The sequence below is a fragment of the Zosterops lateralis genome, assembly GCF_965231275.1.
Source record: "Zosterops lateralis genome assembly, chromosome: 26".
Lineage (NCBI taxonomy): Eukaryota > Metazoa > Chordata > Aves > Passeriformes > Zosteropidae > Zosterops > Zosterops lateralis.
Window position 1 is genome coordinate 4,057,777 of NC_139786.1, and position 11,713 is coordinate 4,069,489.

At 49.3% G+C, this 11,713-nt stretch overlaps 1 protein-coding gene across 2 annotated transcripts in view; it reads left to right on the forward strand.

Moving 5' to 3' along the window:
- ATP2B4 (ATPase plasma membrane Ca2+ transporting 4) overlaps nt 1–10,027 on the forward strand; it is a 47,331-nt gene extending 37,304 nt beyond the window's left edge. Inside the window, exon 20 of one of the 2 annotated variants that reach the window (XM_083878538.1) lies at nt 4,736–10,027. In XM_083878538.1, coding sequence (XP_083734664.1) covers nt 4,736–5,076 — 341 coding nt within the window. In that variant the 3' untranslated portion in view covers nt 5,077–10,027. The remainder of the gene's footprint in view (nt 1–4,735) is intronic. The other variant, XM_083878537.1, reaches the window with a different exon arrangement.
- Nucleotides 10,028–11,713: the final 1,686 nt, after the last annotated feature.

Consider the following 11,713-nt stretch of genomic DNA (forward strand, 5'->3'; position numbering starts at 1 on the left):
AAACCCCCAGGTTTTTATGCTCTTAACAAAGTTATATGAACCTTTCTGGTCCTTTTTTCCCCCCCCAGTTCCTTGTTGCTTCCTCCAGTTTTACCTCTTCTCCTCCTTTGCAGGGCTGCTGGTTGAGCCCACCCTGCTGAGGGTGGGCAAAAATTGGCGGTTCTTCCTCAAAAAAAAACAAAACCCAAGTTCACAAGCATTGCTGGGAGAAGGCAAGGCTGAGCCCAAATCCTGCTGGTTCTTCCCACTGCCCGGCCCTGGCACACCCCAGGGATGGGCAGAGGCCTCGCTTGAAATCTCTTCTGGAGGCAGAGTGGCCGCTGGGACTGTCCCCAGGGCTGGCTGAGCCACGGGGAGGAGGGGGACAAGCAGGATTTGCTCCTGCCGTGGGTGCTGCCTGTGGCTCAGCTGGTGACACCTCGGGGCTGCTGTCCCCTTCTCTGTCCCCACCTGGGGACTTGCATGGCCTGGGGACAAAGCTGAGCCATCCCTGTGCTGCCCTGGGGACATCCCCGGGGCTCTGTGGGGACATCCCCGGGGCTCTGCCGGTGCCCAGGGCAGCCAGAGGATCCTCAGTGCCCACCTTGCTCTGCACACTCTGGATTCTGGGGTGTGCAGACACTGCTCTGCATGGAAATGGGCATGGAAAGCAATTCCTGCTGGATCCCAGTGGGAATTTTGGATCCTGGATCTAGCACTGGGTTTTCAGACTCTAAAAAAAGGCCCTGTCTGGTGCAGAGCCCCTCTGTGTGTTCATCGTGGGCTGCTCTGCCCATGCCGGATCCCAGGGTGTGCAGACACACAACTGTGCATGGAAATGGGCATGGAAAACAATTCCTGCTGGATCCCAGTGGGAATTCTGGGTCCTGGATCTGGCACTGGGTTTCCAGACCCTAAAAAAGCCCTCTCTCTGTGTTAAATGTGGGCTGCTCTGCCCATGCTGGATCCCAGGGTGTGCAGACACACAACTGTGCATGGAAAACAATTCCTCCTGGATCCCAGTGGGAATTTTGGATCCTGGATCTGGCACTGGGTTTCCAGACCCTAAAAAAGCCCTCTCTTGTGTGTTAAATGTGGGCTGCTCTGCCCATGCTGGATCCCAGGGTGTGCAGACACACAACTGTGCATGGAAACGGGCACGGAAACCTCATTCCTGCTGGATATCAATGGGAATGCTGGATCCTGGGTTTCCAGACCCCCCAAAAAAGGCCCTGTCTGATGTCAAGCCCCTCAGTGTGTTGGTTGTTGGGGCTGGTGAGCACGCGGCCGTGGGTTCTGTCTGCAGGCTGGGAGCAGGGAATGTGTCTCTGCTGGATAATTGGCTTTTTTATTGCACAGTCACTTATCCCCGTTCTCCTCTGATTAGAGAAATACCCTCGGTGACTTTCTGGAGAGCTTTCAGGCTCCGCTGTTTATGCACTGTGGGGGAGGAGAGAGAATTTGGGATAATTTTGTTTTCTCTCTGTTTAGCTGACTCTGAGGCTGGCAGCTGATTGAGTTTAACCCCAGCGATTCTGGAGCAGCAACAGCTGCCTCCTGCATCTGGGAAAACTTCCAGGATTTTCTAATGGGATAAAATCTGCTTAGAAGGGCTCAGAGCAGAGGGTTTGGAGAGGGAGGGGAATGAGACCAAAATGCAGCTTTTTTGCAGTCTGTGGCTCCATGTTTTCCCCATTTTTGCAGCGAGGGGCTAAGAAAACTCGGATAGCTGGTGCCAACTTCACCAGGAGCTAACCCCAGGTCTCCAAACCTTCCCGCTGTTTTCTCGCCTGGATTTTCTCTCGTTTCCCCCTCTGCTGCTTCCCTTCTCTCCCAAAGCTCCTCTTCCCTCCACGCAGATCCGTGGTTGTCCCTCTCCCGTGGATGAGTTTTCCCAGGGCTGGACTTGCTGTGTCCCCCCTGGATTTGCTGGAGAGGTCTCAGGAAGGGAAGGATGCTCAGGTTTTGCAGGAATTCTGCCCTGCCAGGGGATGTGATTCCCCGCCCAACACGTGGAGGTTTCACGTTTCAGGGCAATGAATTCCAAGCGTTTGGAGGTTGCATTTGAAGTTTCCAGGTGGAGAGGAGGCGGGAGCCTGGCCGTGGGTGGGAGGGAGGGGCGGCTCCAGCCTGGAATTCAGCTTTGCCTGGCTCATTCAGAACACATTTCCTCATTGTTCCCCTTCCTTTGACGAGGGAACAGCTGACTTCATCTCGCAGCAGGCAATGGAGAAAGGAGGAAAATCTGAGGGAAGCTGCAGCAGGAGCTCCTTGTGGGGGCTGAGAGGGGCTGGGCTCAGGAAACTGAGCACAAATTCCTTGGAATTGCTCCAAGGGAGCCTTCTCTGCTGCTCCCAGCAGTGCTGGACAGAGCTGCAGTGCTCTGGAGGTGATTTCTTGGGAGAGGAGAACTGATCCTACCTGAGCTCTGCTCCACAGAGCTGAGACTTCTGTGGAGCTGCTGCTAAATCTGAGCTTGTAGATGCCACCTCCTGGTGGCTCTGGCAGTCCCTGGGCTGTCCTTGGCCACCTCCTGGTGGCTCTGGCAGTCCCTGGGCTGTCCTTGGCCACCTCCTGGTGGCTCTGGCAGTCCCTGGGCTCTCCTTGGCCACCTCCTGGTGGCTCTGGCAGTCCCTGGGCTGTCCTTGGCCACCTCCTGGTGGCTCTGGCAGTCCCTAAGCTGCACTTGGCTTGGTTGGATTCGTTATCCTTCATCCAGTTGGTTTTTTGGGGGTCAGGACTTGCTGCTCTCAGGTCGTTGCTGATGTGACAGATGATCAGTCCGAGGTGGCCTCGCTGGTGTCCCTTGTCCTGTGCATTCAGCTGAATTTATCCAGGGTCATTAGTGCACAAATCCAGCTCTGAACTGATTCCCAGCTCCCTCAAATTCCCATTTTTTCCAGGCCAGTGGTGCTGCAGCACTGGGGATACCCAGCCCTTGGTGCTCCAGCTGGGGTGTGTGCCCTGCTCCCTGTGCAGGAGCTCCTGGAGCTGCTTCCAACTGGGATGAGCTGAGCCCGTGCCAGGAAATTCCTCCTGATCCTGAGCCAGGTGCAGAAGGAACTTGGGAGGGCATCCCTGGTGAGAGGGGGCAGGGAGAACTTGCAGGGTTCCAGGTGCAAGGAAGGAATTCCCTGCTCTGGTTTTGTGGGATCAGAGATCCTCAGAAGGTGTTTGGCTCTGCTGGGGGGTGAATTCCAGGGACAGCTGAAATAAGGGAACAGTTTAAGTAAAGGAATAATTTAAATAAAGGGACATTTCAGCCCATCTCACCAGGATTTGGGGTGAGGTCTGTGCTCCCCCACCACACCTGCAGCCCACAGAGGTGGCAGACCCCGACAGCTTCTGACTTCCTTCAGCACCAAGGGGATTTCTGGATCGTCCCCCCTCCAGCTCTTCTCTCTCTACTCCCACAGCTGGGGAGGATTCCCACAGGGATGCTGCTCCCCTGCCCCTTTTGTGGGATCTGTGGGTCTCCTCCCTTTTGTGCCACAGTTTCAGCCACGGCAGGGGATGTTCCTCAGGGGTGGAGGCAGCTGAGGAGGAGCAAAGCTCCTTCCACGGGGCAGGAGACCGAGCACAACAACTAAATTTGCTCCAGGGAGTTTTCCCTGCTGCTTCCAGGGGAGCTGGACAAATCTCCAGGATTCTATGGGAGAGGAGATGTCCTGGTCCCACAGGAGCTCTGCTCCACAGAGCCAAGGCTTCTGTTGCTTCCCTAAAACCCCAGCAGAGCTGGGCTGTGACACTTGTCACCCACCTGAGCCGAAACCTGTGAGCTGGAGGGATTTGAGGTTGGAATTGCAGAGGATGTGGAGGGAACAGGGGACCACTGGCAGCCACCAGAGCTCTGAGGTGGCAGAGCCATCCCCTGGTGCTCCAAACCAGGCTCTGCATCTCGTGCTTGAGCCTGGATTTTGGTGGAGCTGCCCCAGGGGGTTTCCCAGGATTGTACATGTGGCTGGAATTCCTTTAAAATATCCCACAGAATCTGAGTTGGTTCCCAACTCCATCAAATTCCCCTTTTTCCAGGCCAGTGGGCCTGCCTTTGGAAACCACTGGGTCTCCTGCAGGTGCAGGGAAGCATCCAGAGCTCCAGCAGTGTGGGGAAACCCACCCAGCCCTGGATGTTCACCTGGCTCTGGCTCCCTCCTCCCGGCACCCACCTGGATCTCGCGCTTCCCACGGGCTCCAAAAAACCCAGAGACACCTTTGGGAACCCCAATTTCCTCTCCAGAGGTGTAGGAACGACCCTCCCCAACCCCACCCAGGGCTCCCACGGTAGTTTTTCCCTGCTGTTTGCCTAACCCACCTCCTTTTGGAGCCGTAGTTTCCCCCCACCTCGTTTGTCCTCGTGTCCGTCCGTGAGCACACACACGACACACACACACAGATTTAACGAGCGACTAATTAACCCATTCTGGCTTTCCGTCCATCCAGACTGGTGATGTTGGGGGTGGTGGTGGTTTTTGAGTCGTCCTGTTGTCTTTTCTTGCAGCTTCTGAGGCCGCCCCGTTAGCCGGTGGGTTCCCACCACCCCCGTAGTGCCTGATTCTGACCCCCAAGTTCACCGTAGATGTCTCATTATTTTTGTTTTTTGTTTTTTTTTTTTTTACTGAGTTGTCTGTTCAGTGGTGGTTTTGTTGCCTGTGGTCGTGCTGTTGTTTTTTTTATTATTATTATTTATTTTTGTCGTTCGATGGTTGTCCTTCACCATTTATTTTCACTTCCTCCCTCGAGCCCTGCCCTGTGGCAGCCCCACTGACCCCTGTTTTTTCTTCCCCCTCACCTGCCCACGCCGCCCAGATCAAAGTGGTGAATGCGTTCCGTAGCTCCCTGTACGAAGGCCTCGAGAAACCCGAATCCAGAAGCTCCATCCATAACTTCATGACTCACCCGGAGTTCATCCTGGAGGAAGACGAGCCTCGGACACCATTCCTTGACGGCGCCGAAGACGAGCCCGAGCCCGACGGACTCCAAAAGCGAGGTGGGGGCGGCCTGGCGGGGTCAGGGAACAGGAACAACAACGCCGTGGACAGCGAGTTCAGCTTCCCGGAGCCCGGGAGCCCCTTCCACAGCCTGGAGACGTCTGTTTGACCTTTTAGAACTTGGAATTCCCCCTCCTCCTCCTCCTCATCATCGTCATCATCTTCCTCCTCGTCCACCTCGGCGCAGTGTGATCCCGGCACCAGTAACTGATCACACCGTGTCAAACTGCTCATGCCTTGTATCATCATCTGGGTTTTGTTGGGGGTTTTTTGGGGTTTTTTTTTTTTTGGTGGGGAAGAGGGGGGTGTTTATCTGTTTTTTCTTTTTGTTTTGTTCTTTTTTTTTTTTTTTTACCATTCTTTAGCAGTGGGAACCAGAGTACCACCACGCTGGGTGTTGGGAGAGAGGCTAAGCCAAAAAAAAACAAACCAATTGTGCATCTCCATCCCTGATTTTCCGTGGTACTCACCCAGGGGAAGCTGCCAGGTTCTTTCCTCTTCAAGAGTTGGGCTTCAGGCACCTGGAGCCCAGGGAGTTTTCACTTTGGAAAAATGCATGTTCCAAGGAAATTCAAATTGTTGTAGTCTTACACGCCCTCAGCCCCAAGGCTGGGGGTGCACTTGTGACTTGATTTTATTTTAATTTTTTCTTTTTTGGTGGGGTTGGTTTTTTTTTCCACTCAAGGTTTTTAGGGTTTTTTTTTCTTCTAATGTTGGGGTTTGCTCTTTGCTTGTGGGATTTTGCCACCCCCCCCTTTACCCAGTGGGAAGTGGGGAGGGGCAGTCACGCTCCAGTGTGAAAATTAAGGAATAAACTAAAAACTCCCAGCCAGGGGAAGGTGTTGACTCCAAGGTTGAGAGATCCAGGGATGCCCACCAGTCTTCCACCTTTGAAAAATGGTACCTGGGCTTTTTCCAGCTCCCCCTTTGCCTGTGCCCACAGGTTTTTCTCTCTCTCTCTCTCTCTGGTTTCCAAACTGGGAGATGAGAAATGAAGGTGGCTTGGCTCTAACCTCGCAGGAGGGGAGAGATTCTGATTTTCCTGCCAAAGTGTGGAGGTGAAACTGCCAGGGGGAAAGGTGGAGAGAACCCCCCCAGGTTGTGAAAGACGCAGCTTCTTCCTGATGGATTTTAGGAGAAGCCTCTCTGCTGCTCTTGTTCAGGGGGGAAACTCTTGCTGAGAGGGTTTTTGCAGCTCTCCCAGCTCCTGTTCTCTGGAGCAGAAGGATTTTTGCCCCTTTTTCTGCGCTCTTGGGGTGCCAGCGCCCCTCAGCCTCGCAGTGCCGGCTCCAGGGAGGCGCTGAGGGATCCGGGAGGAGGCTCCAGCTGTGCCTAAAAGCCACAAAAGGCTGAGGGGAGAATTCTCAGGGCACAGCAGGTCCTGAATCCTGGAAGGGATCAATCCAGCTGTCTCCTGATCCCGTGGAAGGCAGGGAGGGCCCGTGGATGATCCCTGATTTTCCTGGAGGTTTGGCTTGGACGGCTGCAGGTCTTCCAGAGAAGGTGCTGCTGGAGGCTCGGCCTCACTTCGCTGCTTGTTTTTGGGAGGTCACCTCTTTCCCTCGAGCCCTGCCTCACCTTCACCCCCGGGAATAATCCATGGAGAGTCCCTTTCCTGGGAGTTGGCTCTGGATTGTCCCTCTGGAGATCCCTGGAGCAGCAGGCAGGGCTTGTGGGCTTCTCCTTCTGCCCGTTGTGACCTGGGGGAAGCAGCTCTGCCACCTCCCTCCTCTCCTCCATCCCCCTCTGGCCGGCTTGGGAGCAAAGGGAACGTGCTGGAATCGCCTGCCCGAGGTCATTCCCATCCCTGGGAGCGCAGAGGATCCCATAATTTATATTATTTTTTTTTAGGAAAGGCTGGCTCTGGCTGGGTTCTCCTCCCCCTTTATTCCCCCCCATCAGGAACGCACAGCGGAATCTCCCGTGCCTTGTCCGAGCACTGCCTGCAGCACCTCCTGCCACGCCAGGGCCCAGATCTTTGCCAAGATTTTTTTAAAGTGTTCCTTAAAACCACAACACGAAACCAAGTGTCTTTGCTTCAGCCTTCCCTCCCTCCCAGAACTGCCTCGTCCTTCCTGTGGGGTAGGAGGAGGAGGAGGGAAGGATGAGCTCGTTTTCCTGCTGAGGAAAGGTCCTTATCCCCAAAAAAATCCCGAATATCCCGAGTGTCCCACCCTGGTGCTGGTGAGCTGGGCTTTGTTCACTGCCAACAGCAAGAAGAAATTGCCACCACTGCCCGTCCCCAGTGCAAATTTCAGTGTGTCCACCCCATGCCCAGCTCCTCCTTCCTTCCCTCCCCAAAACAATAACCCAGGGGAGTGAAGGGATCTTGGGTTAAACACCGACAAAAACAACAACAACAAAAAAAAAACCCAAACAAGGGGTGGTTTTGGGGTTTTGGTTCTGTGCTAAAGGTGACGTTGCTTAAAAAAAACTAAAAAAAAAATCACTTTTTTCTATTTTAAATACTTACAGAAAAACCAAAAAAAAAAAAAAAAACAAAAAAAAAAAGATATATGGTGTTCTTACAAGCTTACATAAATATTTATTAAATACTTTTTGGGGGGATGCACCAAATTATTATTTTTTTTTTCTTTTGATATTTTTTTTAATACCTCAGACCTGTTTAAAAAAAATAAAAAAAAGAAGAAAGACTCAAACCAACAACAAAACTTCAAGCCAACTTTGGAGGCTTTCAAAAGTCACTCCCAGGAATCTGTGACTGGCAGGGTTTGCCACAAAGGGTCTGGTCGTTCCTTTAGTTTTTGCTCTATTTTTGTCGTTCTAGTTTTCCATTTTAGGAGCGGGGGGGAGGGAGAAATAATGCTCTATAAATATTATGAAAAAAAAAGGAAAAAAAAAAGGAAAAAAAGAAAAAAAAAAAGGAAAAAGAAAAAAAATCTAGTTTTCTTTAGCTCAGAAACTGATATTTTTACGTCAGCCATATGTATTTTGTTTAAAGAAAAAAAAAGAAAATAAAGAATTCTCGAGTCCCGCCACTGCGTGAGGGCAGTTGGGAGGGACACCTTAATTAATTAATTCCGTGGATTAATTAATTCAGCCATCGGATGCCAGTCAGCTTCCTTTTTCTCTGAGCAGCCATCTTTCTACTAGACGTGAGTTGGATGACACAAATGGGGTTTTTTTATATATATAAATATCTATAAATTATGTTGGTGTATGGCTGGTTGCTTCAAGTATAAATGTTTTCTTGTGCAGATTTCCTGTAAATTTTCTTTTTTTTTTTTTTGGGTTAAGTTTCAGTGATATCCTTGGCAGCAGCTGACTCTTGGCTTAAGTTATTGAGGACATTATACACACAAAACAACAACAACAAAAAAGAGATTTGGGGGAGATTGGTGCTCCAAGAAGAAATAAAAAACAAGGCATGGTCGGCGGCACGGACTTTTTGAGGACTCTCTGCAACATGCCTTTGACTAGGGGGGAGATATAAAAATATATATATAAAAAATATATATTATTATGAATAATTTCTGGGGGTGTTTTATTTTTTGCTTTGTTTGAACTGCCACGAGCGCGCACGGAGCAGGGGAAGGAACACCGTGCCCCCCGCCAGGAAAGCCAAGCCAACCCCCCTCCTCATCCAGCTCACCTTGGATTGCTTCGTTCTTAAAACACTCTGAGTGAACATCCTCCTCCTGCATCCCGTCCTTCATCCCAGCAGGGCCCCTTTGGTGGCGGATTTTCCGTGGAATTGTTGTTTTTCTCTCCCCCGTGGAATTTTGGCGGATTCGGTACCAAAGACATCCCGCCGTGGGGTTTGCTGGCCAGGCAGCTCTCGGAGGCGTTTTTTTCCTGCTGAGGTTTTTATGATTTGCACAGGGAGAGAGAGAGAGAAGGGTGTGGGGAGGGGGTTTAAGTCCGTTCTATTTTTATTTTTTTTTTTTTTTCTTCCCAAAATTTGTTTGGTTTTTATTTTTCCGTGCAATAAAGCTTCCGAGTGAAATTTTTCCAACCGATCTCAAGAAGGGAACGAACTAATCCGCATTTTTAGCATGGGCAGCCCTTCAGGGTTTTTCCTCCCCTCCCTCTGAGGGTCACCTGAGGGGACAGCTGGAAAAATAAAACCCCATCCCAAATGCAGGAGGGCATCTCTGAGGTGCCACTGCCATCTCCTGTCACCCTCTGGCACCAGAGTCCCCGGCAGGTTTTTGTCCCTCTGAAGGGACACCTGAGCCTGAATTGCTTCTGCTCCATCCCCAACCCCTCGTGGAGCTCTGAGCCCCCCAAAATTCCCTATTGCACCCCCAGATCTCCCCTCAGGGCACAGGGAGGATCCTGTGCTCCTTTCCCTGCTGCTTTTCCACCCAAACAGGGGGATTTTGGCACCTCTTCCTCTCCAGCATCATCCCACTCCTCGCCCTGACTCTGCCCCGCTCCCAAAATCCCCCAGTTTTCATCCAGCAAAGCCCATGGCTAAAACTGCCTTTAGTTTGTTTCCTCCCCTTCAATAAATATATATATATATACAGTCTGAACTCAACATTTATGTGTGTGTATATATATTTATCCAACGCTCTCACAAAACAAAACTTTTCTTTTGAAGAGGGCACATGGAGCTGAGTTTTTCCTTTTTTTTTTTTTTTTTTTTTTTCCAGTAACTCAGTATAATAAGCACTGGTATTTTTGTATAAAAAAAAAATGGGAGAGAGAGAAAAAGAAAAAAAAAAAAAAAACAAAACACAACCAAAATACAAAAGACTGAGTATTATGTGGTATGCATGACATTAAAAAAAAAAAAAAACAACAAAACAATGGTGGTTTCAAAGCAATATGTACCCTGGTGTGTTTGCCATATCCTAGAGTCCAGCTTAAAGTGCACCTGATCTGTATTGCATTTTGATATTAATCTCTATGTACAATGTTTTGCATGTAATTTATATGGATCTTGGGAGAAAAAAAAAAAGAAAAAAAAATAATCTGAATGAATTGTCCGTTGGCTTCTTCCGAGAAAACAGAGATAAATACTCCAAAGTGGAAGCAGCAGAGTGGTCGAGGGGCGGGCAAAGGAGTGCAGTAAAAATAAATAAAAATAAAAATGAAGAGGGAGAAAGAAGGGGAACGGTTTGGAATCAATAAAGCTTTGGCTGTTGAGCAGAAACCATGCGAGTGCATCCAGAGAAATAAAATGTGTAACTGTGCCGTCCTCAGTGTGTCCGGCAGCTCGGGGGATCCACCCCAAACCCTCCCCGAGGAGCGGCTCCATCCCGCTGGGGTGGAGAGAGGGATGGGGATCCAACCCATCGGGTGGGATTTGTCATTTGGTCACTTCTTCTTCCATCACCTCTAGGTAAAGTCCCCAAATTGCTGCCAAATGGCACCAAGACGGTGCTGCTGGGCCCTGAGGGGCTGCCCTTTTCCCAGTCCCAGTCCCAAAGCCAAACTGCTGGGGTGAGCCTTGGTGGAGTTGGGATCTCCATCTCCTGGGGATCGGCTTCAAGCCACCTCCTGCTTCCACACCTGAGAGTGCTTTCCTTCCAAAGAGGAACTTCATCCAGAAAAGAAGGGAAATGGGAAATAAAAGCAACCAGCCCCTTCAATCCTCTCATTCCCACTGAAATCCTCTCATTCCCACTGAAATCCTCTCATTCCCAAGCACTGATTGAGCTGGAGTTGTTTTTTAATGGAGAAGCGGCGTCTTCTCTCCGAGTCTTCAATATCCCAGAGCCGTGATGAGAAAATCCCAGTGGATTGAAAGAAAATTCCATCCCAGACGTCTCCAAGTTGATCGTTGGTGCTGATTCTAAGGGACAGAAGAAAATTCCATCCCAAACGTCTCCAAGTTGATGGTTGGCACTGATTCCAAGGGACAGGAATGGGGTGTAAAAGCTTCTTTCTTCAGTGTCACCCTCTTTTCTTCCTTGCTTTCCCTTGGAGGTGGCCAATGCCCACAGCTCATAAATGAACACAACAGCCACAATCCCTCTTTTTTTTCTTTTTTTTTTTCCTTTTTTTTTTTTTTCCTTTCTTTTTTTTTTCTTGTTTGGCTTTTTGTTGTTGTTGTTGTTTGGGGGTTTTTTTGGGGGGGTTGTGGTTTTTTTGTTTTGTTTTGGTTTTGTTTGTTTGTTTGTTGGTGTTTTTTTGGTTGGTTGGTTGGTTTTTTGTTTTTGTGGGTTTTTTGTTTTGTTTTGTGTTTTTTGTTTGTTTATTTGTTTATTGGTAAACACAGTCTGGGCTGGATGCAAAAAAAACAACCAACCAACAACAAAAAACCCCCCAACAAAATAGATAGATAGATAGATAGATAGATAGATAGATAGATTAGATAGATAGATAGATTAGATAGATAGATAGATAGATAGATAGATAGATAGATAGATAGATGATAGATAGATGCCCCCCCTTAAAAAAAAAACCCATAAATAAAACCCAAAAAAGGGCTGTGAACTCAAAATACCTTCCAGTTGAGAATCCGTATCCCTGAGGCGGCCCTATTTGCTTCACAGGGAAAAACTTAACCACATTTTTTTAAAAAAAAGCTTTTTTGAAGGCTTTTTAAAAAGCGGGGAAGTGAAGCATTGATTTAGAAGAATTAAAGACTTTAGTCAAAATAGATAGTGCTGAGATAATGTAGCCAAGACTTCCCTTTTTGTTAACAGAAGCCAGACTGAAGGAACTGATAAATCATGGAAGGAACTGATAAATCATGGAAGGAACCGATAAATCATAGAAGGAACCGATAAATCATGGAAGGAACCGATAAATCATAGAAGGAACTGATAAAT